The sequence below is a fragment of the Salvelinus alpinus genome, chromosome 11 (assembly GCF_045679555.1).
Source record: "Salvelinus alpinus chromosome 11, SLU_Salpinus.1, whole genome shotgun sequence".
Lineage (NCBI taxonomy): Eukaryota > Metazoa > Chordata > Actinopteri > Salmoniformes > Salmonidae > Salvelinus > Salvelinus alpinus.
In genome coordinates this window covers 32473327-32499178 of record NC_092096.1, presented here as the reverse complement: position 1 = coordinate 32499178, position 25852 = coordinate 32473327, and the positions used below count along the sequence as shown (strand labels likewise).

Sequence of the window (25852 nt, the reverse complement as noted above, 5' to 3'; positions counted from 1 at the left end):
ACACATTGACTCGGTACCGGTACCCCCTGTATATAGCCTCGTTATTGTTATTTTATTGTGTTACTTTTTATAATTTTTTACTTTAGTTAATATGGTAAATATTTTCTTAACTATTTCTTGAACTGCATTGTTGGTTAAGGGCTTGTAGGTAAGCATTTCCCGGTAAGGTCTAAACATGTTGTATACGGCGCATGTGACAAATAAAGTTTGATTTGATTTGAAATCACATCAATGTAGAATTATGTGCCCACATCCAAGTGGCAGCCTTCAGGGAACTGTAAGTATCAAGATAGACAGACAGAGACTGTTGTGGGTGTGACAGTATGACACTATCCATGTTATGAACCTAAGCAACATTTGGATGTTATTTGAATATTTCCTGGTATCATGGTGTGTTGTGGCAGCTATTACAGTCATAAACACAGGCTCATGGATAGCAGGGATGGGGTGTGGGGTTCTTGCCCTTATTCATGTTGTTGATGGCTGTTATACATTAATCAACTTCATAACGAAGTCATCATGTAGGCCTAACAAACGCGATTATCCAAATCGACATAGAGACAAGGAAGTAAAACCACATCCTAATGTATCTACTTGTACTGTAGCACTGGAATCCAACACAATTACCCGTATGGACTACAACATGTCCATACCAGGAACTATGGGCTTTTGTACATACAGAACTACATGCACTTTGTTTACACAATCTGGGATTAGGCTGCCATAACCCTGCAGGTACCACATAGAAAACAGGACTTTATTTACAATGCATTGGGCTGTAGGAAGGTGACCTGCTTTGCCTGGCCCTGAGAGAACTCACTGACACAGGTTACAATCATATCTTTGGTGTTTTCTTTGTTCCTTTAACCACATATCTTCATGTCTCGTCAATGAGAGGTCAGTGGATATTGTACTGAGCCCTGCTCTTTAGTGAAGCCCATGTCCAGCGCCAATAATAATGAATGGATTCCTATTTACCAAATGTACTGCAAATTACTGTCACAAATGTGAACTTGATACACTAACAGAAATGTACATTTGATCACACAACATACTGTATTTCGAACACCGTATAAAGTCCACTGTAATAACAGAGAAAATACATTGGGTCTATTGGTCAGTGTTTGTTTATGTGGAGGGAGGGGTTGGAGCTGAAGTTTCAGTATCTCCTGGGTGTGTTCACCTGGTCAGCAGAGAGGGAGGAGAGAAACACTATAAACTCATCTCTTTCCCCGGTCTCCCCATCTCACAACCAAACTCTGGGGAGGGAAGAGGACAGCTAACTGGGTAGGTGTGCCATCATTTCAAGCTGCATTATACATTTTTATCCTGATTTATATTTAAGTCATTTAGCAGACGCTCTTATCCAGAGCGACTTGCAAATTGGAAAGTTCATACATATTCATCCTGGTCCCCCCGTGGGGAATGAACCCACAACCCTGGCGTTGCAAGCTCCATGCTCTACCAACTGAGCCACACTGAGCCACACTGATCAAAGAAAAGCGCAGTGTTTCAATTTAAGAGGTAATAATTCAGATATGTTTGGCACCTTTTATAACTTACTGTTTGAAATGATTTGAATGGTGCCCTTTGCTTAGTATTCTGTGTATTTTTATGAAGTTGAGACTGACTACACTCTTAAAGTGTCAGACATTTGCCCGAAATGCCAGATAGGCCCACTTGACTACAAGTTGACCAGCCCATCTAACTTGTTTTTGTTGATGTTGTGGAAAATTACCACTATCTGTCTAATAATGGGGGCCTCAAGGTAAAAATAATGGGCCAGTTTTGGGACAAAGAAAAAAAATGGTCCAGTGTTTTAGAATTGAATACTGGTCCCAGTCCGCCCCTGCACTCTTAGAAAAAAGGGTTCCAAAAAGGTTCTGCAGCTGTCTTCATAGGAGAACCTTTTGAATAACCGTTTTTGTTCATAGAATAATGTTTTCCTCTGTGAAATGGTTCCACATGGAACAAATAAGGCTTACTCAAAGGGTTATCCTATGGGAACTGTCAAAGAACCCTTTCAGGTTCTAGATAACTTTTTTTCGAAGTGTAGAAGTCAAATCTAATGTTTGATAACAGTGTGAGTCAAAACATATCTTATGCATATCATAGAAATTGTGGAAATCAGTAGATTTAGAAAGACTTGAGACATGCTTTTAAATCTCATCACATTTACCTCAAAGTAGACTATATTTTTTACTTCTTTCAAAGTGCATGTTTGATTAATCAAAGTTTACTCCATGTAGTGTTTCCATAGAGTAGTGTAGTGTTTCCATAGAGTAACTGCAATGCTACTTTGGTAGTCAAATCACCTTATCATCACTTTGTCATTTTGTTTAACTGGAAAGGTACAACACTGCCTATTAACTCTCAGAAGGAAATTGTGCACATTAGTTCAGACTTCAAAACGAACGAAGACAGACAATTCTTTCTTAATTATTTTCTTCTACATTAAATCTTTCAAACAGGTATGGATTGATAAATGATTGTGTTTTAATTAACATTTGTTCACAACAACAATGCTTCTCTTGAGTTGCAATATAAGGGTTAGGAGCATTAAACCATAATCTCTTCACAGTGGCCATGATACAGCCAGTACTTCTACTCCTGCTACTGGGTAAGAGATCAGATGGGGTGAATATTTCCCTTTTGGTATTATAGACCAACCTGCTATGACTTATCTAGTTGACCATGTATTCAATGTAGTTGGGTAGTGGTTCAGAACCTGTCAACATCTATTTATGTACAATGAGCTTCAGTTCAACCAACATTTAAGATGACATCTACAGAACTCTCTTCTTGAGTGGACACATTCATATTTTAGTACAGTGATTATGAAGTTGAAATGCTAGTCCTAAGGTTGATGTCGGTGTCACAATCTAAACAGAGAAAGAGATTGACCATCCCAAAAATAACATCTTTCTGATGTGACATTTATCCCCACAGCAGCCATGTCCTCACCAGTGTTTGGGACTGAGATATCAGTACTAGAGGGAACCTCTGTTACCCTTGTCTGCACATACCGTGGGGATAAAAAGCTTGAGACATGCTGGGGCAGATCTTGTGTAACTTTTCAGTGTACTGATCCCATAAAGGAAAATCAATCCAAATATAAAATTAACGCTGAAGTTGGAACAGTGAATCTCACCATTTTAAAGCTACAGCCGACAGACGGTGGGAGCTATTGCTGCAGAGTAAATGTCCATGGATGGTTCAATGGTCTTAAACAAATCTACAGCCTGAGGGTAGTCAAAGGTAAGTGTTGCACACTTCATAATACAGGTTATCAATGGGTTTTGCTCAGTGCAGAAGTCATTTTACAGAAGGAAGGAACATGAAGGTTTAAAGTCTTCATCTCCATGTATGAATGTTGTATTTCTGCATCACTATTGTGTATCAGTTTGTTCTCTCGCCAACAAAGTCTGCACTACTGGTAATATCCTTTTGCTAGTTGTACTTTATAGTTGTACTTTATCCCGTGTCCCTTTCTGATGGTCTGTGTGGTGAAATAAAGTATGTCTTGGTTACAGGTTGTGTGAGGGACCTACTGGACGAAGTCGAATTTCTGGGGAACAATATTGCGAATCAGCCATTTACAACCGAAAATGCAAGTCAGTGCAGGCAGGAATGCACCAAAAATGACACATGCCAGTACTTCACATTTGTTGATGAAAACACAGAAAGAATAGTCCACAGGTACATGCTCAAAATTTTTATTTTTTTATGCTTGGGCAAATAAAGGCAGCAATATCATTTTTGAATCAGCACCATTCTGGTAACTACTACCACATTTTTTGTGATATGTGTCCCACAGAAACAAATGTTTCCTGAAGGTCTCAACTGGTGATTCGCCTGAAATTACAATACAGCACCTCCAACATGCAACCTCAGGCTACTCTCTGAGAAACTGCAGTGGTAAAGGTGAGTACATACAATGACATGTCTTGATTCATCATTTGTTTTGGCCATTGAATATCTAGCCAATATCTAATAATCACAGAGGTAGACTTTGTTAATAGGCCCTCTTGAACAGCATAACAGACATAGATATCAAACTCTGTCATATTGTGTTTCTGTTTATTCCATCATCTCTGTTGAAGGTGTAACTTAGTGAACGTCATCAATCAAGCATCAGAGCTCTTTAAAGAGAGCCTTTTCAGACCAATGATGTGAAAAGTCTATATTCTGTAGTCTATAGAATACTATACAGTACTATCACTACTATGTATTCACTTTTAGTCATTGATGCACAGGACACGTCCATATTCATAAAACAAATTGGTTGGAGGTTCGAATGAGTTTGCAAATTTATGAATTTGCCTCTGTCACATGCTCTATATTACTCTGCTATCAAACAGTATGTTGCCTATAATTTAGAATAGATAAAGCTGAAGATGTTCATGTTTGCCAATCAACACAACAAGCAGTCTGATAAGCATTTTCTCTGTATTTTAAACAGTCACCTACTCAGCCAAGAAGTACAGCCTTGTCCCTGAGAAGAAAAACTGGACCGAGGCACACGAGTACTGCAGACAGCACTACACAAACCTGTCCATCGTACACACAGAAGAGGATTGGAAGGCAATTCAATCCTCTTTGGGTAATTTCAGTGGTGATGTGTGGATTGGGCTCCATAGGTCTGATCCAAATGAAAAGTGGAAGTGGTCTGATGGAGAGGACTTCATGTTCTTTAACTGGAAAAAAGGTTTTGGTGACCACATTGTGCCCCATGACTGTGTCTTTTCTACTTCATCTCACTGGCAACCAGTGGCTTGCAAAACTCCAAGACAGTATATGTGTCAACAAGGTAAGGACTGACTCACTCACTCACTGTCTCTTTTTATCAATGGAAAATCCAACTTGTCATTTAACAAATGGGATTGACTGATTGCGCAACACCTACCCTAATACTGTATTCTTCATCTTATCAGATCTCAAACACTTTATTAATTAGGTTATCAAGTTCACCAAGTTTATTTCATATTGTGTGAAGTCATTAACTGCCTCATGAAATCTGATGTGTCACTTTTCACCTTCCCTCCTGTGAGTTCGTCATGGTAATGGAACAACAGAGAAGGAGTATGAGCTGATGCCTGGGCCAAAGATGCAGCAGGATGCTGTGACAGACTGCAGAACAATAAAAGGCAGAGAACTGGCTAGTATCTGTAACCAGAAAGAACAGGAAGCCGTTGATGAGTTGACTACAGAGGACACCTGGATTGGACTTGAGCACAACAATACACTATGGGAATGGTCAAACAGAGAACCATTTCAGCAATGGGAACCTACCTGGAGAGGTGGAAACTGTCAACAGCTGAACTCAGACAGAAAATGGACTCCAAAAGATTGCTCTAATCAATGTGCTTTCATTTGCTATGGAGGTGAGTTCAACATTGTAAGAGTGTTTTCAAACTTTTCAAACAGTCAATCATATGACTAAATTGTATATAATCTCCACAAAGAAAATCCTAGTTTACTAGGAGTACTTTGCTTTTGTATCAATGATAAAAATGACAGGAAACTTAAAATGTACTTAAATGTACAGTTGAAGTTGGAAGTTTACATACACTTAGGTTGGAGTCATTAAAACTCGTTTTTCAACCGCTCCACAAATTTCTTGTTAACAAACTCTAGTTTTGGCAAGTCGTTTGGACATCTACGTTGTGCATGATAAGTAATTTTTCCAACAATTGCTAACAGACAGATTATTTCACTTATAATTCACTGTATCACAATTCCAGTGGGTCAGAAGTTTACATACACTAAGTTGACAATACCTTTAAACAGCTTGGACAATTCCAGAAAATTATGTCATGGCTTAGAAGCGTCTGATAGGCTAATTTACATAAATTGAGTCAATTGGAGGTGTACCTGTGGATGCATTTCAAGGCCTACCTTCAAACGCAGTGTCTCTCTGTTTGACATCATGGGAAAATCAAAAGAAATCAGACCTCAGAAAAAAATTGTAGACCTCTACAAGTCTGGTTCATCCTTGGGAGCAATTTCCAAACGCCTGAAGGTACCACGTTCATCTGTACAAACAATAGTACGCAAGTATAAACACCATGGGACCACGCAGCCATCATACCGCTCAGGAAGGAGACACGTTCTGTCTCCTACAGAAGAACGTACTTTGGTGCAAAAAGTGCAAATCAATCCAACAACAACAGCAAAGAACCGTGTGAAGATGCTGGAGGAAACAGGTACAAAAGTATCTATATCCACAGTAAAACGAGTCCTATATCTACACAACCTGAAAGGCCGCTCAGCAAGGAAAAAAGCTACTGCTCCAAAACCGCCATAAAAAAAAACAGACTACGGTTTGCAACTGCACATGGGTACAAAGATTGTACTTTTTTGAGAAATGTCCTCTGGTCTGATGAAACGAAAATAGAACTGTTTGGCCATATTGACCATCGTTATGTTTGGAGGAAAAAGGGGGAGGCTTGCAAGCTGAAGAATACCATCCCAACTGTGAAGCACGAGGGTGGCAGCATCATGTTGTGGGGGTGCTTTGCTTCAGGATGGACTTGTGGACTTCACAAAATAGATGGCATCATGAAGAGGGGAAATTATGTGGATATATTGAAGCAACATCTCAAGACATCAGTCAGGAAGTTAAAGCTTGGACAACAAACAAAGTCAAGGTATTGGAGTGGCCATCACAAAGCCCTGACCTCAATCCTATAGAAAATGTGTGGTCAGAACTGAAAAAGCGTGTGCGAGCAAGGAGTCCTATGAACCTGACTCAGTTACAGCAGCTCTGTCAGGAGGAATGGGCCAAAATTCACCCAACTTATTGTGGGAAGCTTGTGGAAGGCTACCCAAAACGTTTGACCCAAGTTAAACAATTTCAAGGCAATGCTACCAACAACTAATTGAGTGTATGTATACTTCTGACCCACTGGGAATGTGATGAAATAAATAAAAGCTGAAATAAATCATTCTCTCTACTATTATTCTGACATTTCACATTCTTCTAATAAAGTGGTGATCATAACTGACCTAAAACAGGGCATTTTTACTAGGATTAAATGTCAGGAATTGTGAAAAACTGAGTTTAAATGTACTTGGCTAAGGTGTATGTAAACTTCCGACTTCAACTGTATATGTATTCTACCTCATTCATACAGATGAACGTCCACTTAACACCACTGGGGATTTGACCATTCCTGTTACCCCTGAAACCATCAGCCCTACTTCAACTGGACCTCCCTCTATCAAGACGTCCACCACAACACCTACCACTTTGCTACCTACTACTACTAATGGACAGTCCACCACCACACCAACTACCACTACCAATGGACAGTCCACCACCACACAAACTACATCTACCAATGGACAGTCCACCACCACACCACCTACCACTACCAATGGACCGTCCACCACATCACCACCTACCACTACCATTGGACAGTCAACCACACCCCCAACCTCAACTTCCAGTGGACAACTGACCTCATTAGGTCCCACCTCCCCAGACAGGAAGCCCACATCCTCCCCCAGTATTACAACTTCTCCACTCCATCCTGGTGAGTGTCAGACATGGAGCTACATTCTGTACCAATCTACACAAAGGTATACAAGTGCCAGTTTTTGGGCTTTTAATGATAGACAAGTCCTTGAGAGAATTTGTGGTTTTGTGTTAGTGCACTTCCATTAACATGTGTGCAATTTCATGTGTGTTTGTGTTTTGTCCATGCAGACTACCTGCACTACCTCAACGAGTCCAAGAGCTGGATCAATGCCCTGAAGTTCTGTAAAAGTCGTCACTCCGACCTGGTGCACATCACCAACCAGACCGTGCAGGCTGACTTGATCCAGCTCCTGGCCAATGTGGAGCTGCCATGTGGGGGGGTGTGGATTGGTCTGGAGCGGTCCATCTTTGAGTGGAGCGCCCCCTGGCTGTGGACCAGTGGTGATGTTAATAAGGTGGTGAAGTACAGAGAGTGGCACAGCTGCTTCCCCCTCAACCCCATCAATTACCACTGTGGTAAGATGGTCCGGGTTGGTAACGGAGAACTGAAGTGGCTGGATGCTTCCTGTCATCAGGAATTAACCTTCATCTGTCAAGGTGCATTGCTCAACTTTGGAGCTCCTATTTTATTTTATTTTTTCAGTTGGGTGGGACATTCATAACTTTGTAGATAGTCAAATATTACATTGAAGTGTCATGGTTTACTGCGGAATAGAGATTTACTGTCTTGACTCTCATGTCAGCTCTATGCAATGAATTACGTTATGCGATGCTCTGATTATACCTCCCTATTGAGGCTCAACCTACATCCCAGACACCCCCTCTCTACAGCTGGCTACTATCTGAATTACTCTTTTCTCCCCTTAACTCCCTCCCTTTTACAGAGTCTAGACTCACTCTACTAGTAATAGTCTTTAGAATGAGCCAAAACATAATGGCAAGGCCTGGTCATATAAGATACTGCAAAATTGATGTCCTCTAATCCTGTGTATGATTCTTTCTTTTGGAAAAGTTTTATCGTTACTTTTCCTTTAAAAACAGCTCATGTATATCTTTGTACATCATTTTATACACATAAAAACGGCATAAAAGCATAAAACACAGCATATGAATATTACATTTAAATTTGTTAAAAATTTGTTAAAAAGAAACAACCATGAATAAAAGTATTTTTCTTTGTAAAAACATCAATTCTTTAAAAGCCATTTAGAATGTGTACAAATGATTTAACAAAAGTAAAACATTTTTAAGACATGAAAACATGTAAAGAATGTCACTTTGTTAAAAAACTGTCTTCGGTCCTTTGTACAGGAGCGGGGTGAGTTCTTATCAAACTCGCCTCCTCTTGCTCTTCCGTATCAATTCCCGTCCTGTCCTTCGGGGCCCAGAGGAGATCCCTCCCCTAGGCGCATCGCCCTCGTGGGCCCTCGCATCTCGTGGGCGACCATCCAGGACAGGTCCCGGTGCCGATTCAGGAGAGCAGGATGGGCCACGTTACGCCAAACCGTTATAGGCTCGCCTATAGCAAACCCGCGCACTGGGCACACTGGTTCCCACTCCTGCACAAGAGAGAGACTGTGACTGCTTCTTTTTCCAGTTTAAAATGTCTTAAAAACTTCTGGAGCTGGGTGTAGTGTGTGGGGAGCAGGAAAGAGACTGGGGCTCACAGGTCGACTTGGATCAGCCTCAGGGTTCTGAGGTAAAATCCCAGCCAGAACCGTGCGAGGGCCTGGGTCTTGTTGTTGACCGGGGAGGTGGCAAGAGTGAGATGTAACGCTGTATAGCGGCTGCCCAGGAACAAGTAGAGGTCAGGCAAGCCTTTCCCCCCCTTGGACCTGGGCCTCTTGACTACCTCCCTCCTCAGCCTCTCCTACTTGCTTCCCCACAGGAAGTAAAACAGCATCCATTCCAGAGCTAAAAGAGTTCTTCGTGGGGGGATAAAAACAGAACTGATTAATTAAAGCACAGGTAAAATCACAGCTTTAATGTTTAAAACCTTGCCCTCAAAAGTCAGCTGTCGACGTCCCCAAAAACCCAGTCTCTGTCTTACTGTCCCCAGGATCCCACTCCAATTACCGCTCCTTCCTCCCTCCGGGTCAAACCTTACCCCCAGTACCCTTATGTCCGTCGTTTTAACAGTCAGTGGTAGTCTGGTCAAGTCTGGGTTTGCCCACGGTCCGAAAAAATGGGCCTCTGTCTTGTCTCTGTTCAGTCTCGCCCCAAAGGCTTGTCCGTACCAGTTAGTCCTGTCCAGGGTCCTATCGATGGATAAAAGGTCGGTACATAAAATGTTCACGTCGTCCATGTAAAAAACACACTTGGCGGTCATCCCCCCACACCCACCACACTGATCCGTTGGTCCCTTCGCAAGACCTGTGCCAGTGGTTAGATGCAGGCCACAAACAGAAGGGGAGACAACGGACAGCCCTGACGGATGCTGCAGTGTACTCCCACTGCTTTTGACAAATGCCCATTTACAAGGATGTTGCTGGTGATATCCCCATACAGCAGTCCCACCCAAGCTAAGAACCTGTCCGGGAAGCCCATTTTTTGCAGTACCTTGAAAAGGTACTGGTGCGACCCGATCAAAAGCTTTTTCAAAATCTAAATTTAGGACTACAAGCCGGATGTTTCTGTCTCTCGCATAACAGATGGCATCTCGGATCAGTACCAGGCTGTCCGTGATCTTCCTTCCGGGAATGGCACAGGTTTGGTCCGGGTGGATAACCTCCCCTAAAACACCTTGTAAAAAGTTTACAGTCAAAATTTAAAAGAGTAATCGGTCTCCAGTTCTTCAGTCCTGTTGTTTTGTGTGTGTAAAAGAGTCACGATCCCTACTCTGAAACTGTCAGGTAGTCTATCGAGGTGTTCAAAGTCAGTAAAAACAGTCAGAAGTTCGTCGGCTAAAACATCTCTAAAGGTCAGATAAAACTCCAAGGGGAGGCCGTCCTCCCCCGGTGACTTACCCCTCTTAAAATGTTTCAGTCCTTGGTCGATTGCTGTCCTCGTCAGGTCTTTTGTTAGGTCGTCTGTGTTGGGTGAGGTATGTATGTTAAAATGTCCCCCATGGTTTCCTCCTAGAGATTTTTTACTCCAAACAGTTCCACATAAAATTCCTTGACTACTTCTTTTATTCCCTTTGTATCTTTTTTTAATGTATTCTTTGTATGTTTTTTAAACCTGTCATTATCCTACCCTTACTAACTATTTTCTTTAAAAAGTACTTTGTACACTTCTCCCCCTCTTCTAATTCCCTTTCCTTACTTCTTAAAATAACCCCCTTACTTTTCTGTTCTGCTAAAAATGCCATTTCCTTTTTTACTTCTTTGATTTCATGGTTAAAATCAAAGCCCTGTTGACCTAGATTAAAATACCTTTCCAGTCGCCTCTACAGTCTCACCATGCGTCTATCTTCTTCTTTGCTTTTTTTCTTTCCTATCTCTCTAAAGAAGGTCCTTGTCCTACCCTTCACCATTTCCCACCACTGTGCTCGTGTGTCAAAGAAGTCCTGTAGCGTCTACCACTGGCTGAACTGCTCCCTGTACTGACTAACTACTCTATCATCTTCTAAAAGGGATCTAATCCTGTGCATGATGTTTCAACAGATCTCCACTAGAAGGCTCTCCATGTCATTATGGACAGTCTGCAGACAGACACCACACTGATCTGCCAGAGAGACTACCACCCACCTGGTCTGGAAGGAACCTGCATTTCAATTCATTATATTACACTACTATTATTAATATTATTACTACTTTTACATATTATTATAATCTCTATTACATGATATTACTTAATGATACTCTACTTACATATACGGACTCATTGTTATTTGACCTATAATTTACTGTAATAGTTTGATTGTTTAAAAATAGAGTAAAGAAAGGTAAAGTAAAAGTTATTAACTGAAAATGTATTATTTAACTCCTGTGTGATCTGTACTGTTTGAGAACGCGATTTAGTTAGAATGTAAATGTTATTTTGTACTTTCTGCATAAACATCCATTTAGCATTTGATCAGTGTGGAATTTCATTCTTCATAGAAAGTGCATTGAGTGATGAATCAAAAGCAATTAAAATGGTCATAATGTAACCTTATTATTTGAGAGGTATTAAGTGGTGTCTAGTCTAAATCGACTTGATCAATATTTTCAGCAGGACTGAAGGAGTCCATCTCAACTGTCAGCAACAATGAACCTGGTATCTCAGACAACAACTTTTCATGGAGGCGAGATGTCTGTGACATTTGTAATGTTGACACACTATTGCACTGATGGGCTGTATTTATGCAACACTGCTCTCTAAACCATAAGCTCAAATCTATTTTTCCCAGGTACAGCCCCTGACCTCTTCTTCAGCCAGCAGTCCTTGGATGAGTCCTTCAGTGACACCTGAGCAGTCGAACCATGTGAATGTATGCTTATATACTATATCCTTAATGCTTTAGTGTAAATCAATCTAATATTGTAATATTGAGCACTGACATTCAGCCTCAACTGGGTGGTAGTAACTGTGGCTCTCTGTCAAGGGCCATGGACAGACTGAACACTCCTCTCTGGACAATAGAGACTGCTCTCTGACCCGTAAGAGCCATTGACAGACTGAACACTCCTCTCTGGACAATAGAGACTGCTCTCTGACCTGTAAGGGCCATGGACAGACTGAACACTCCTCTCTGGACAATAGAGACTGCTCTCTGACCCGTAGGGCCATGGACAGACTGAACACTCCTCTCTGGACAATATAGACTGCTCTCTGACCCGTAAGAGCCATTGACAGACTGAGCACTCTTCTCTGGACAATATAGACTGCTCTCTGAAGAGATTGTTCCATTGCGCTGGAAGTAAGACTATCATCTTTATTTATTTTATTTTATTTTTTACATTTTTATTTTATTTTACGTATATATTTTCTATAAACAAATATAAATAGAGTATGACAGTAGGGAAAGTTACACAGAGGTTGCATCAACGTGCACTAGGCCAGATTCAAACCTACGACACCAAAGACATGTGTTCCAGGGGCTGAGGCAATACCGCTAGACCAGCCAGGCCACAAGACTGGTATCTTATTGGGGTTATTGGGGTTTATATCTGTTAGACAGGTGCAGGGATGGCACTTTAGCACCAATAGGGTCCTACTTTAACAAGCACTGTCAGATGCAGGACACAGCGATGCATTCATGTAGACTACACCACTGTCAGATGCCATGTCACGTTTGTCGTATTGAGGAGACCAAAGGCGCAGCGTGATATGAATACATTCTTCTTTTAATAAGGAAGAAGGAAGAACACTGAACAAACTAACAAAGTAACAAAAACGTACGTGAAGCTATATAGAACGAGTGCTGACACAGGCAACTACACATAGACAAGAACCCACGAAAACAAAATGGAAAATGGCAACCTAAATAGGATTCCCAATCAGAGACAACGATAAACAGCTGTCTCTAATTGGGAACCAATTCAGGCCACCATAGACCTACAATATACCGAGGCTAACAAACACCTCTAGACATACAAAAACCATAGACAAGACAAACAAGCATACCCACCCTCGTCACACCCTGACCTGACCAAAATAATACAGAAAACATAGATAACTAAGGTCAGGGCGTGTCAGTACCCCCCCCCCCCCCAAAGGTGCGGACTCCCGACCGCAAACCTGAACTTATAGGGGAGGGTCCGCGTGGGCATCTACCCTCGGTGGCGGCTCTGGTTCTGGACGCCGCTCCCCATCTTTACACTGGTCGCTCCACCTTTGTAGAGCTGAACCGTGGCTCATCGCTGGAGACCCCGGGCTGGGGATCGTCGCTGGAGGCTCCGGACTGGGGATCGTCGCTGGAGGCTCCGGACTGGGGATCGTCGCTGGAGGCTCCGGACTGGGGATCGTCGCTGGAGGCTCCGGACTGGAGATCGACGCTGGAGGCTCCGGACCGGAGGCCGTCTCTCGAGGCTCCGGACTGGAGGTCGTCGTTGGAGGCTGCGGACTGGAGGCCGTCTCTGGAGGCTCCGCGCTATGACTCCTCACTGGAGGCTTCGTGCCATGGATCATCACTGGAGGCTTCGTGCCATGGATCATCACTGGAGGCTTCGTGCCATGGATCATCACTGGAGGCTTCGTGCCATGGATCATCACTGGAGGCTTCATGCCATGGATCATCACTGGAGGCTTCTTGCCATGGATCATCATTGGAGGCTTCGTGCCATGGATCATCACTGGAGGCTTCTTGCCATGAATCATCACTGGAGTGGAGAGACACACAGGAGGCCTGGTTCGTGGAGGAGGCACAACCCTTCCTGGCTGGATACCCACTTCAGGCCGGCACGTTCGAGGCGCTGACACAGGATGCACTGGGCTATGCAGGCGCATTGGAGACACCTTGCGCAGAGCCGGCGCAGGATACACTGGACCGTGGAGGCGCACCGGAGGTCTGGAGCGCAGAGCTAGCACAACTCGTCCTGGCTGCATACCCCCTGTAGCCCGGCAAGTGCGGGGAGCTGGAACAGGCCGCACTGGGCTGTGCTGGAGAACCGGAGACACCGTGCGTAGAGCTGGCGCAGGATAACCCGGGCCGAGGAGACGCACTGGAGACCAGATGCGTTGAGCCAGCACCATCCGTCCTGGCTGGGTGCCCAGTCTAGCCCGGGAGATGTGAGGAGCTGGAATGCACCGGGCTATGCACGTGCACTGGAGACACCGTGCACTCCACCACATAACACTGTGCCTGACCAGTATGACGCTCGCCACGGTAAGCACGGGAAGTTGGCTCAGGTCTCCAACCTGACTCTGCCACCCTCCCCGTGTGCCCCCTCCCCCCAAAAAAAATTGGGGGCTGCCTCTCGGGCTTCCTTGCCAGCCGTGTTCGTATCGCCGACTCCATCCTCCGGTATCCCCCTTCGCACTGCTCCATAGAATCCCAGGCGGGCTCTGGCACTCTCCCTGGGTCGACCGACCACCTCTCTACCTCTTCCCAGGTTGTCTCATACCCCTGGCCACGCTGCTCCTCCTTACCACGCTGCTTGGTCCTTCAGGGGTGGGTTTTTCTGTCACGTTCGTCGTATGGAGGAGACCAAGGCGCAGCGTGATATGAATATATTCTTCTTTTAATAAAGGAAGAACACTGAGCAAACTAACAAAGTAACAAAAACGACCGTGACGCTATATAGCACGAGTGCTGACACAGGCAACTACACATAGACAAGAACCCACGAAAGCAAAATGGAAATTGGCAACCTAAATAGGATCCCCAATCAGAGACGATAAACAGCTGTCTCTGATTGGGAACCAATTCAGGCCACCATAGACCTACAATATACCTAGGCTAACAAACACCCCTAGACATACAAAACCCCTAGAAGTCAAACAAGCATACCCAACCTCGTCACACCCTGACCTGACCAAAATAATACAGAAAACATAGATAACTAAGGTCAGGGCGTGACATGCCACCTTTCTCTAACCACTCTCACTAAGGACTAATGCAAGTGTGTGTTCATGTGGTTTATCTTATGAGATAATATTTCCATACTGTTAAACATAGAACATAAAGTCTTGCTACTTCACAGTTCCAAAGTAATTTACAGCCTACAAAAGGACATTGAAAGAAAAGTGATTTATTTTTTGTCCATCTAGAAAAGAGAATGAAGCAGACCATTGTAAGGATGTCTCTGAAATCTAACTCAAGAGCTGACCTCAATGACCCAGTGGTAAAGGAACAGCTGTTGGAGCAGGTACAGTCTACAACATCAGAATCAATGTCATGCTCACTAATTTCACTGTTCTCTTATGATCACAAGTTTATATTCCAACTGACCATATTATTAAACTCTGATGCTTGATAAAAACGATGAGTGCTGCTGGCTTTATCTAGTTTGATCATATCTCGTAGATCAGAAAGGAGTTTGCTAAGAACGGGAACTTCATCCAAAATGACCCTCCTTATGTTTAGTCTGTTGTTCAGAGTCCATTGTACTGTGTGTTGTTAGGTTTTGCATCCCGTTGAAACTATGGAAATTAAGTAAGGTGTTCATGAACTATTTCCAGTGAGAGTCTTTGTACTGTTGTGTTTGTTTTCTAAGGTCAGTGTGGGTCAGGATGAAGAGGACCAGCCATGATGAGGAGAGTGATGGCAGGTCCAGGAAAATCACATGACATATTATATACCTTATAATACATAATAGAATGTTATTTTAGTTAATGTTATTCAAGTTATGATAGTTTAATTTGTCTGAAGAAAGTAAAATATGAAGCAAATTTATATTAGGATAGATTTAAACGTTCTATTGATTTACTATTGTCATATCAAATTATAATCTAAATGTTTTGTTGGTGTATGAATGTAGTGTAATAATAATGTTTGTTGTACATGAGGGAAATTAGATTAGTGAAGAGAAGAGGAATAAAATGGACATTTCAGTGAGGGATTTGCATTGTATAATTCTTCATATGGATGTAACTGTTGACATTCTTAAATAAAATATGTTTTAGTGACAACAGTATTACCATTATTTTCACCCTCCTGCAAGAATGGTGAGATGGGGGCACAAACCTCAGTCATTGGCTTCATTAAGAAGTGCATCGACAACGTCATCCCCACAGTTCCCGTGCGTACATATCCAAACCAGAAGCCATGGATTACAGGCAACATCCGCATCGAGCTAAAGGCTAGAGCTGCCGCTTTCAAGGAGTGGGATGCTAATAAGAAACGCTTATAAGAAATCCCACTATGCCCTCAGACGAACCATCAAACAAGCAAAGCGTCAATACAGGATTAAGATTGAATCCTACTATACCGGCTCTGACGCCCGTCGGATGTGGCAGGGCTTGAAAACTATTACGGACTACAAAGGGAAACCCAAACTCGAGTATCCCAGTGATGCGAGCCTACCAGACGAGCTAAATGCCTTTTATGCTCGCTTCCAGGCAAGCAACTCTGAAGCATGCATGAGAGCACCAGCTGTTTTGGACGACTGTGTTATAACGCTCTCGGTAGCCGATGTGACCAAGACCTTTAAACAGGTCAGCATTCACAAAGCCGCAGGGCCAGACAGATTACCAGGACGTGTACTCAAAGCATGCGCTGACCAACTGGCAATTGTCTTCACTGCCATTTTCAACCTCTCCCTGAGTCTGTAATACCTACATGTTTCAAGCAGACCACCATAGTCCCTGTGCCCAAGGAAGCGAAGGTAATCTGACTAAATGATTACCGCCCCAGGGCACTCACGTCAGTAGCCATGAAGTGCTTTGAAAGGCTGGTCATGGCTCACATCAACAGTATCCTCCCGGAAACCCTAGACCCACTCAAATTTGCATACCGCCCAAACAGATCCACAGTTGACGCAATCTCAATCGCACTCCACACTATCCTTTCTCACCTGGACAAAAGGAACACCTATGTGAGAATGCTGTTCATTGACTACAGCTCAGCATTCAACATCATAGTGCCCTCAAAGTTTATCACTAAGTTAAGGACCCTGGGACTAAACACCTCCCTCTGCAACTGGATCCTGGACTTCCTGACAGGCCACCACATGTGGTAAGGGTAGGCAACAACACATCTGCCACGCTGATCCTCAACACTGGGGCCCCTCAGGGGTGTGTGCTTAGTCCCCTCCTGTACTCCCTGTTCACCCACAGCTGCGTGGCCAAACACAACTCCAACACCATCATTAAGTTTGCTGACAACGCAACAGTGGTAGGCCTGATTACCCACAACGATGAGACAGCCTATAGGGAGTTAGTCAGAGACCTGGCACTGTGGTACCAGGACAGCAACCTCTCCCTCAATGTGAGCAAGACAAAGGAGCTGATTGTGGACTACAGGAAATGGCGGGCCGAACAAGCCCCCACTACCATCGACGGGGCTGTAGTGGAGCGGGTCGAGAGTTTCAAGTTCCTTGGTGTCCACATCACCAGCAAACTATCATGGTCCAAACACACCAAGACAGTCGTGAAGAGGGCACGACAACACCTTTCCCCCTCAGGAGACTGAAAAGATTTGGCATGGGTCCCCAGATCATCAAAAGTTCTACAGCTGCACCATCGAGAGCATCCTGACCGGTTGCATCATCGCCTGGTATGGCAACTACTCGGCATCTGACCATAAGGCGCTACAGAGGGTAGTGCGTATGGCTCAGTACATCACTGGGGCCAAGCTTCCTGCCATCCAGGACCTATATACTAGGCGGTGTCAGAGGAAAGACCAAAAAATGGTCAAAGACCCCAGTCACCCAAGTCATAGACTGTTTTCTCTGCTACCGCACGCAAGTGGTACCGGAGCGCCAAGTCTAGGACCAAAAGGCTCCTTAACAGCTTCTACCCCCAAGGCATAAAACTGCTGAACAATTAACCAAATGGCCACCAAACTATTTAGATTGACATTTTTACACTGCTGCTACGCTGTTTATTATCTATGCGTAGTCACTTCACCCCTACCTTTTAATTTTTTTTATTTAACCTTTATTTAACGAGGCAAGTCATGTACAAATTACCTCAACTAACCTGTATCCCCGCACATTGACTCGGTACCAGTACCCCCTGAATATAGACTTGTTATTGTTATTTTATTTATTTTTATAATTTTTTACTTTAGTTTATATGGTAAATATTTTCTTTACTCTTTCTTGAACTGCGCTGTTGGTTAAGGGCTTGTAGGTAAGCATTTCCCGGTAAGGTTTAAACATGTTGTATTCGGCGCATGTGACAAATAAAGTTTGATTTGATTTAAAATCACATCAATGTAGAATTATGTGCCCACATCCAAGTGGCAGCCTTCAGGGAACCGTAAGTATCGAGACAGACAGACAGAGACTGTTGTGGGTGTGACAGTATGACAGTATATCCATGTTATGAACCTAAGCAACATTTGGATGTTATTTGAATTTTCCCTGGTATCAGGGTGTGTTGACTGTGGCAGCTATTACAGTCATAAACACAGGCTCATGGATAGCAGGGATGGGGTGTGGGGTTCTTGCCCTTATTCATGTTGTTGATGGCTGTTATACATGAATCAACTTCATAACGAAGTCATCATGTAGGCCTAGCAAACGCGATTATCCAAATCGACATAGAGACAAGGAAGTAAAACCACATCCTAATGTATCTACTTGTACTGTAGCACTGAAGTCCAACACAATTACCCGTATGGACTACAATATGTCCATACCAGGAACTATGGGCTTTTGTACGTACAGAATTACATGCACTTTGTTTACACAATCTGGGATTAGGCTGCCATAACCCTGCAGGTACCACATAGAAAACAGGACTTTATTTACAATGCATTGGGCTGTAGGAAGGTGACCTGCTTTGCATGGCCCTGAGAGAACTCACTGACACAGGTTACAATCATATCATTGGTGTTTTCTTTGATTCTTTAACCACATATCTTCATGTCTCGTCAATCAGAGGTCAGTGGATATTGTACTGAACCCTGCTCTTTAGTGAAGCCCATGTCCAGCACCAATAATAATGAATTGATTCCTATTTACCAAATGTACTGCAAATTACTGTCACAAATGTGAACTTGATACACTAACAGAAACGTACATTTGATCACACAACATACTGTATTTCGAACACCGTATAAAGTCCACTGTAATAACTGAGAAAATACATTGGGTCTATTGGTCAGTGTTTGTTTATGTGGAGGGAGGGGTTGGAGCTGGAGTTTCAGCATCTCCTGGGTGTGTTCACCTGGTCAGCAGAGAGGGAGGAGAGAAACACTATAAACTCATCTCTTTCCCCGGTCTCCCCATCTCACAACCAAACTCTGGGGAGAGAAGAGGACAGCTAACTGGGTAGGTGTGCCATCATTTCAAGCTGCATTATACATTTTTATCCTGATCAAAGAAAAGCACAGTGTTTCAATTTAAGAGGTAATAATTCAGATATGTTTGGCACCTTTTCTAACTTACTGTTTGAAATGATTTGAATGGTGCCCTTTGCTTAGTATTCTGTGTATTTTTATGAAGTTGAAACTGACTACACTCTTAAAGTGTCAGACATTTGCCCTAAATGCCAGATAGGCCCACTTGACTAAAAGTGGACCAGCCCATCTAATCTGTTTTTGTTGATGTTGTGGAAAATGACCACTATCTGTCTAATAATGGGGGCCTCAAGGTAAAAATAATGGGCCAGTTTTGAGACATCAAAGAAAAAAAATGGGCCAGTGTTTTAGAAACTAATACTGGTCCCAGTCCGCCCCTGCACTCTTAGAAAAAAGGGTTCCAAAAAGGTTCTGCAGCTGTCTTCATAGGAGAACCTTTTGAATAACCGTTTTTGTTCATAGAATAATAATTTCCTCTTTGAAATGGTTCCACATGGAACCCATAAGGCTTATTCAAAGGGTTCACCTATGGGAACAGTCAAAGAACCCTTTCAGGTTCTAGATAACTTTTTTAGAAGTGGAAGTGAAATAACAGTGTGAGTCAAAACATATCTTATGCATATCATAGAAATTGTGGATCAGTAGATTTAGATAGACTTGAGACATGCTTTTAAATCTCATCACATTTACCTCAAATTAGACTATATTTTTTACTTCTTTCAAGGTGCATGTTTGGTTAATCAAAGTTTACTCCATGTAGTGTTTCCATAGAGTAACTGCAATGCTACTTTGGTAGTCAAATCACCTTATCATCACTTTGTCATTTTGTTTAACTGGAAAGGTACAACACTGCCTGTTAACTCTCAGAAGGAAATTGTGCACATTAGTTCAGACTTCAAAACGAACGAAGACAGACAATTCTTTCTTAAATATTTTCTTCTACATTAAATCTTTCAAACAGGTCTGGATTGATAAATTATTGTGTTTTAACATTTGTTCACAACAACAATGCTTCTCTTGACTTGCAATATAAGGGTTAGGAGCATTAAACCATAATCTCTTCACAGTGGCCATGATACAGCCAGTACTTCTACTCCTGCTACTGGGTAAGAGATCAGATGGGGTGAATATTTCCCTTTTGGTATTATAGACCAACCTGCTATGACTTATCTAGTTGACCATGTATTCAATGTAGTTGGGTAGTGGTTCAGAACCTGGCAACATCTATGTATGTACAATGAGCTTCAGTTTAACCAACATTTAGTACTATTTTAGTACAGTGATTATGAAGTTGAAATGCTAGTCCTAAGGTTGATGTCGGTGTCACAATCTAAACAGAGAAAGAGATTGACCGTCCCAAAACTGACATCTTTCTGATGTGACATTTATCCCCACAGCAGCCATGTCCTCACCAGTGTTTGGGACTGAGATATCAGTACTAGAGGGAACCTCTGTTACCCTTGTCTGCAGATACCTTGGGGATATAAAGCTTGAGACATGCTGGGGCAGATCTTGTGGAACTTTTCAGTGTACTGATCCCATAATGGAAGATCAATCCAAATATAAAATTAACGCTGAAGTTGGAACAGTGAATCTCACCATTTTAAAGCTACAGCCGACAGACGGTGGGAGCTATTGCTGCAGAGTGCATGATCTTAAACAATTCTACAGCCTGAGGGTAGTCAAAGGTAAGTGTTGCACATTTCATAATACAGGTTATCAATGGGTTTTGCTCAGTGCAGATGTCACCTTACAGTAGGAAGGAGCATGAAGGGTTAAAGTCTTCTTCTCCATGTATGAATGTTGTATTTCTGCATCACTATTGTGTATCAGTTTGTTCTCCCACTAACAAAGTCTGCACTACTGGTAATATCCTTTTGCTACCTAGTTGTACTTTATCCTGTGTCCCTTTCTGATGGTCTGTGTGGTGAAATACAGTATGTCTTGGTTACAGGTTGTGTGAGGGACCTACTGGACGAAGTCCATTTTCTGGGGAACAACATTGCGAATCAGCCATTTACAACCGAAAATGCAAGTCAGTGCAGGCAGGAATGCACCAAAAATGACACATGCCAGTACTTCACATTTGTTAATGAAAACACAGGAAGAATAGTCCACAGGTACATGCTCAAAAATTATATATTTTTTATACTTGGGCAAATAAAGGCAGCAATATCATTTTTGAATCAGCACCATTCTGATAACTACTACCACATTTTTTGTGATATTTATCCCACAGAAACAAATGTTTCCTGAAGGTCTCAACTGGTGATACGCCCGAAATTACAATACAGCACCTCCAACATGCAACCTCAGGCTACTCTCTGAGAAACTGCAGTGGTAAAGGTGAGTACATACAATGACATGACTTGATTCATCATTTGTTTTGGCCATTGAATATCTAGCCAATATCTAATAATCACAGAGGTAGACTTTGTTAATAGGCCCTCTTGAACAGGATAACAGACATGGATATCAAACTCTGTCATGTTGTGTTTCTGTTTATTCTATCATCTCTGTTGAAGGTGTAACTTAGTGAACGTCATCAATCAAGCATCAGAGCTCTTTAAAGAGAGCCTTTTCAGACCAATGATGTGTAAAGTCTATATTCTGTAGTCTATAGAATACTATCACTACTATGTATTCACTTTTAGTCATTGATGCACAGGACACGTCCATATTCATAAAACAAATTGGTTGGAGGTTTGAATGAGTTTGCAAATGTATGAATTTGCCTCTGTCATGTGTATATTACTCTGCTATCAAACAGTATGTGTTTCCTATATTTTAGAATAGATAGTGGAAGCTGAAGATGGTCATGTTTGCCAATCAACACAACAAGCAGTCTGAAACATTTCCTCTGTATTTTAAACAGTCACCTACTCAGCCAAGAAGTACAGCCTTGTCCCTGAGAAGAAAAACTGGACCGAGGCACATGAGTACTGCAGACAGCACTACACAAACCTGTCCATCGTACACACAGAAGAGGATTGGAAGTCAATTCAATACTCTTTGGGTAATTTCAGTGGGGATGTGTGGATTGGGCTCCATAGGTCTGGTCCAACTGAAAAGTGGAAGTGGTCTGATGGAGAGGACTTCATGTTCTTGAACAGGGGAAAAGATTTTGGTGTCCACACTGGGGATCATGACTGTGTCTTGTCTACTTCAACTCATTGGCAATCAGTGGCTTGCACAGCTCCAAGACAGTATATGTGTCAACAAGGTAAGGACTGACTCACTCACTCACTGTCTCTTTTTATCAATGGAAAATCCAACTTGTCATCTAACAAATGGGATTGACTGATTGCACAACACCTACCCTAATACTGTATTGTTCATCTAATCAGATCTCAAGCACTTTATTAAATAGGTTATCACCTGTAACTTCCAGATTTATTTCTTATTGTGTGAAGTCATTAACTGCCTCATGAAATCTGATGTGTCACTTTTCACCTTCCCTCCTGTAAGTTCGTCATAGTAATGGAACAACAGAGAAGGTATATGAGCTGATGCCTGGGCCAAAGATACAGAAGGATGCTGTGACAGACTGCAGGACAGTAAAAGGCAGAGAACTGGCTAGTATCTGTAACCAGAAAGAACAGGAAGCCTTTGATGAGTTGACTACAGAGGACACCTGGATTGGACTTAAGCACAACAAAACCAACGAACTATGGGAGTGGTCAAACGGAGAACCATTTCAGCAATGGGAACCTACCTGCGGAGATGGAAACTGTGTACAGCTGAACTCAGACAGAAAATGGACTCAAAAAGATTGCTCTAATCATAGTGCTTTCCTTTGCTATGGAGGTGAGTTCAACATTGTAAGAGTGTTTTCAAACTTTTCAAACAGTCATATGACTAAATTGTATATAATCTCCAAAAAGAAAATCCTAGTTTACTAGAGGTACTTTGTTTTTGTATCAATGATAAAAATGACAGGAAACTTCAAATGTACTTAAATGTATATGTATTCTACTTCATTCTGACAGATGAACGTCCACTTAACACCACTGGGGATTTGACCACTCCTGTTACCCCTGAAACCACCAGCCCTACTTCAACTGGACCTCCCTCTATCAAGACGTCCACCACAATAACTACCACTTTACTACCTACTACTACTAATGGACAGTACACCACCTCACCACCAACCACTACTAATGGACAGTCCACCACCTCACCAACTACCACTACTAATGGACAGTCCAGCACCTCACCACCTACCACTACTAATGGAGAGTCCACCACCTCACCACCTACCACTACTAATGGACAGTCCAGCACCTCACCACCTACTACTACTAATGGAGAGTCCACCACCTCATCACCTACCACTACTAATGGACAGTCCACCACCTCACCAACTACCACTACTAATGGACAGTCCACCACTTCACCACCTGCCACTACTAATGGACAGTCCACCACCTCACCACCTACCACTACTAATGGACAGTCCACCACCTCACCAACTACCACTACTAATGGACAGTCCACCACCTCACCAACTACCACTACTAATGGACAGTCCACCACCTCACCACCTACCACTACTAATGGACAGTCCACCACCTCACCAACTATCACTACTAATGGACAGTCCACAACACCACCAACATCAACTTCCAGTGGACAACTGACCTCATTAGGTCCCACCTCCTCAGACAGGAAGCCCACATCCTCCCAGTATTACAACTTCTCCACTCCATCCTGGTGAGTGTCAGACATGGAGCTACATTCTGTACCTATCTGTACCAAGGTATACAAGTGACAATTGTTGGGCTTTTAATGGTAGATAATACCGTAAGTGTATTTGTGGTTTTGTGTTCATGAACTTGCATTTACATTTGTGCAATTTCATGTTTTTGTCTTGTCCATGCAGATCACCTGCACTACATCAACGAGTCCAGGAGCTGGATCAATGCACTGGAATTCTGTGAGAGTCGTGGCTCCAAGTCCAACCTGGTTCACATCACCAATCAGACCGTGCAGGCTGATGTGACCCAGCTCCTGGCCAATGTGGAGCTGCCATGTGGGGGGGTGTGGATTGGTCTGGAGCGATCCATCTTTGAGTGGAGCGCCCCCTGGTTGTGGACTAGTGGTGATGTTGGTAAGGTGGTGAAGTACAGTGAGTGGCACAGCTGCTTCCCCCTCAACCCCATCAATTACCACTGTGGTAAGATGGTCCGGGTTGGTAACGGAGAACTGAAGTGGCTGGATGCTTCTTGTCATCAGGAATTACCCTTCATCTGTCAAGGTGCATTGCTCAACTTTGGAGCTCCTATTTTGGGGCTTGTTCAGTGGGGTGGAACATTCAAACTTTGCAGATAGACAATTATTACTTAGAAGTGTCATGGTTTAATGTGGAATAGAGATTTACTGTCTCGACTCTCATGTCAGCTTTATGCATTGAATTACGTTATGCAATGCTCTGATTATACCTCCCTATTGAGGCTCAACATACATCCCAGACACCCCCTCTCTACAGCTGGCTACTATCTGAATTGCTCTTTTCTCCCTTTAACTCCCTCCGTTTTACCCCCCTCCCTCACTCTACTAGTATTAGTCTTTAGAATGAGCCAAAACATAATGGCAAGGCCTGGTCATATAAAATACTGTACATTGATGTCCTCTAATCCTGTGTATGATGTTTCAACAGATCTCCACTAGAGGGCTCTCTATGTCATTATGGACAGTCTGCAGACAGACACCACACTGATCTGCCAGAGAGACTACCACCCACCTGGTCTGGAAGAAACCAGCATTTCAATTCATTATATTATTACACTACGATTATTAATATTATTACTACTTTAACTTATTATTATGATCTCTATTACATGATTTTGCTTGATGATACTCTACTTACATATACTAACTCATAAGCATTGTTATTTGACCTGTAATTTACTGTAATAATTTAACTGTTTAGAAATAGAGTAAAGAAATGTAAAGTAAAAGTTATTAAACTGAAAATGTAGTATAACTCTTGTGTGATCTGTACTGTTTGAGAACGTGATTTAGTTAGAATGTAATTGTTATTTTGTACTTTCTGCATAAACATCCATTTAGCATTTGATCAGTGTGGAATTTCATTCTTCATAGAAAGTACATTGAGTGATGAATCAAAAGCAATTCAAATGGTCATAATGTAACCTTATTATTTGAGAGGTATTAAGTGGTGTCTAGTCTAAATCGACTTGATCAATATTTTCAGCAGGACTGAAGGAGTCCATCTCAACTGTCAGCAACAATGAACCTGGTATCTCAGAAAACAACTTTTTATGGGGGTGAGATGTCTGTGACATGTGTAATGTTGACACACTATTGCACTGATGGGCTGTATTTATGCAACACTGCTCTCTAAACCATAAGCTCAAATCTATTTTTCCCAGGTACAGCCCCTGACCTCTTCTTCAGCCAGCAGTCCTTGGATGAGTCCTTCAGTGACACCTGAGCGGTCGACCCATATGGGTGTTTATGCTTATATACTATATCCTTAATGCTTTAGTGTAAAACAATATAATATTGTAATA

General features: G+C 42.5%; 1 protein-coding gene across 4 annotated transcripts; it reads left to right on the top strand.

Moving 5' to 3' along the window:
* The first annotated feature begins 1216 nt into the window (after positions 1 to 1216).
* LOC139533981 (C-type mannose receptor 2-like) lies at positions 1217 to 25393 on the top strand. Of its 4 annotated transcripts, none has more exons than XM_071332550.1 (10): positions 1217 to 1287; positions 2582 to 2620; positions 2950 to 3258; positions 3534 to 3699; positions 3818 to 3924; positions 4463 to 4810; positions 5052 to 5384; positions 7137 to 7538; positions 24199 to 24573; positions 24976 to 25393. In XM_071332550.1, exons 2-10 carry the CDS (start codon positions 2587 to 2589, stop codon positions 24984 to 24986), a joined length of 2085 nt encoding a protein of 694 aa, XP_071188651.1. In that variant the 5' UTR covers positions 1217 to 1287; positions 2582 to 2586; the 3' UTR covers positions 24987 to 25393. The 4 variants fall into 4 exon arrangements, with proteins under 4 accessions (XP_071188651.1, XP_071188652.1, XP_071188653.1 ...); XM_071332551.1 differs by lacking the exons at positions 24199 to 24573; positions 24976 to 25393 and adding exons at positions 7712 to 8080; positions 11089 to 11500; XM_071332552.1 differs by lacking the exons at positions 1217 to 1287; positions 2582 to 2620; positions 2950 to 3258; ... (4 more) ...; positions 7137 to 7538; positions 24976 to 25393 and adding exons at positions 19247 to 19287; positions 20384 to 20422; positions 20714 to 21004; ... (3 more) ...; positions 22785 to 23123; positions 23306 to 24029 and having other exon boundaries at positions 24199 to 24332.
* Positions 25394 to 25852: the final 459 nt, after the last annotated feature.

Bases quoted from the DNA above. Each gene is read 5' to 3' on its own strand.
- LOC139533981 (XM_071332550.1), top strand. From the start codon at position 2,587: ATGATACAGCCAGTACTTCTACTCCTGCTACTGG. The intron at 5,385-7,136 runs GTGAGTTCAACA...TCATTCATACAG, and splicing joins TGCTTTCATTTGCTATGGAG to ATGAACGTCCACTTAACACC. The intron at 7,539-24,198 runs GTGAGTGTCAGA...TTGTCCATGCAG, and splicing joins AACTTCTCCACTCCATCCTG to ATCACCTGCACTACATCAAC.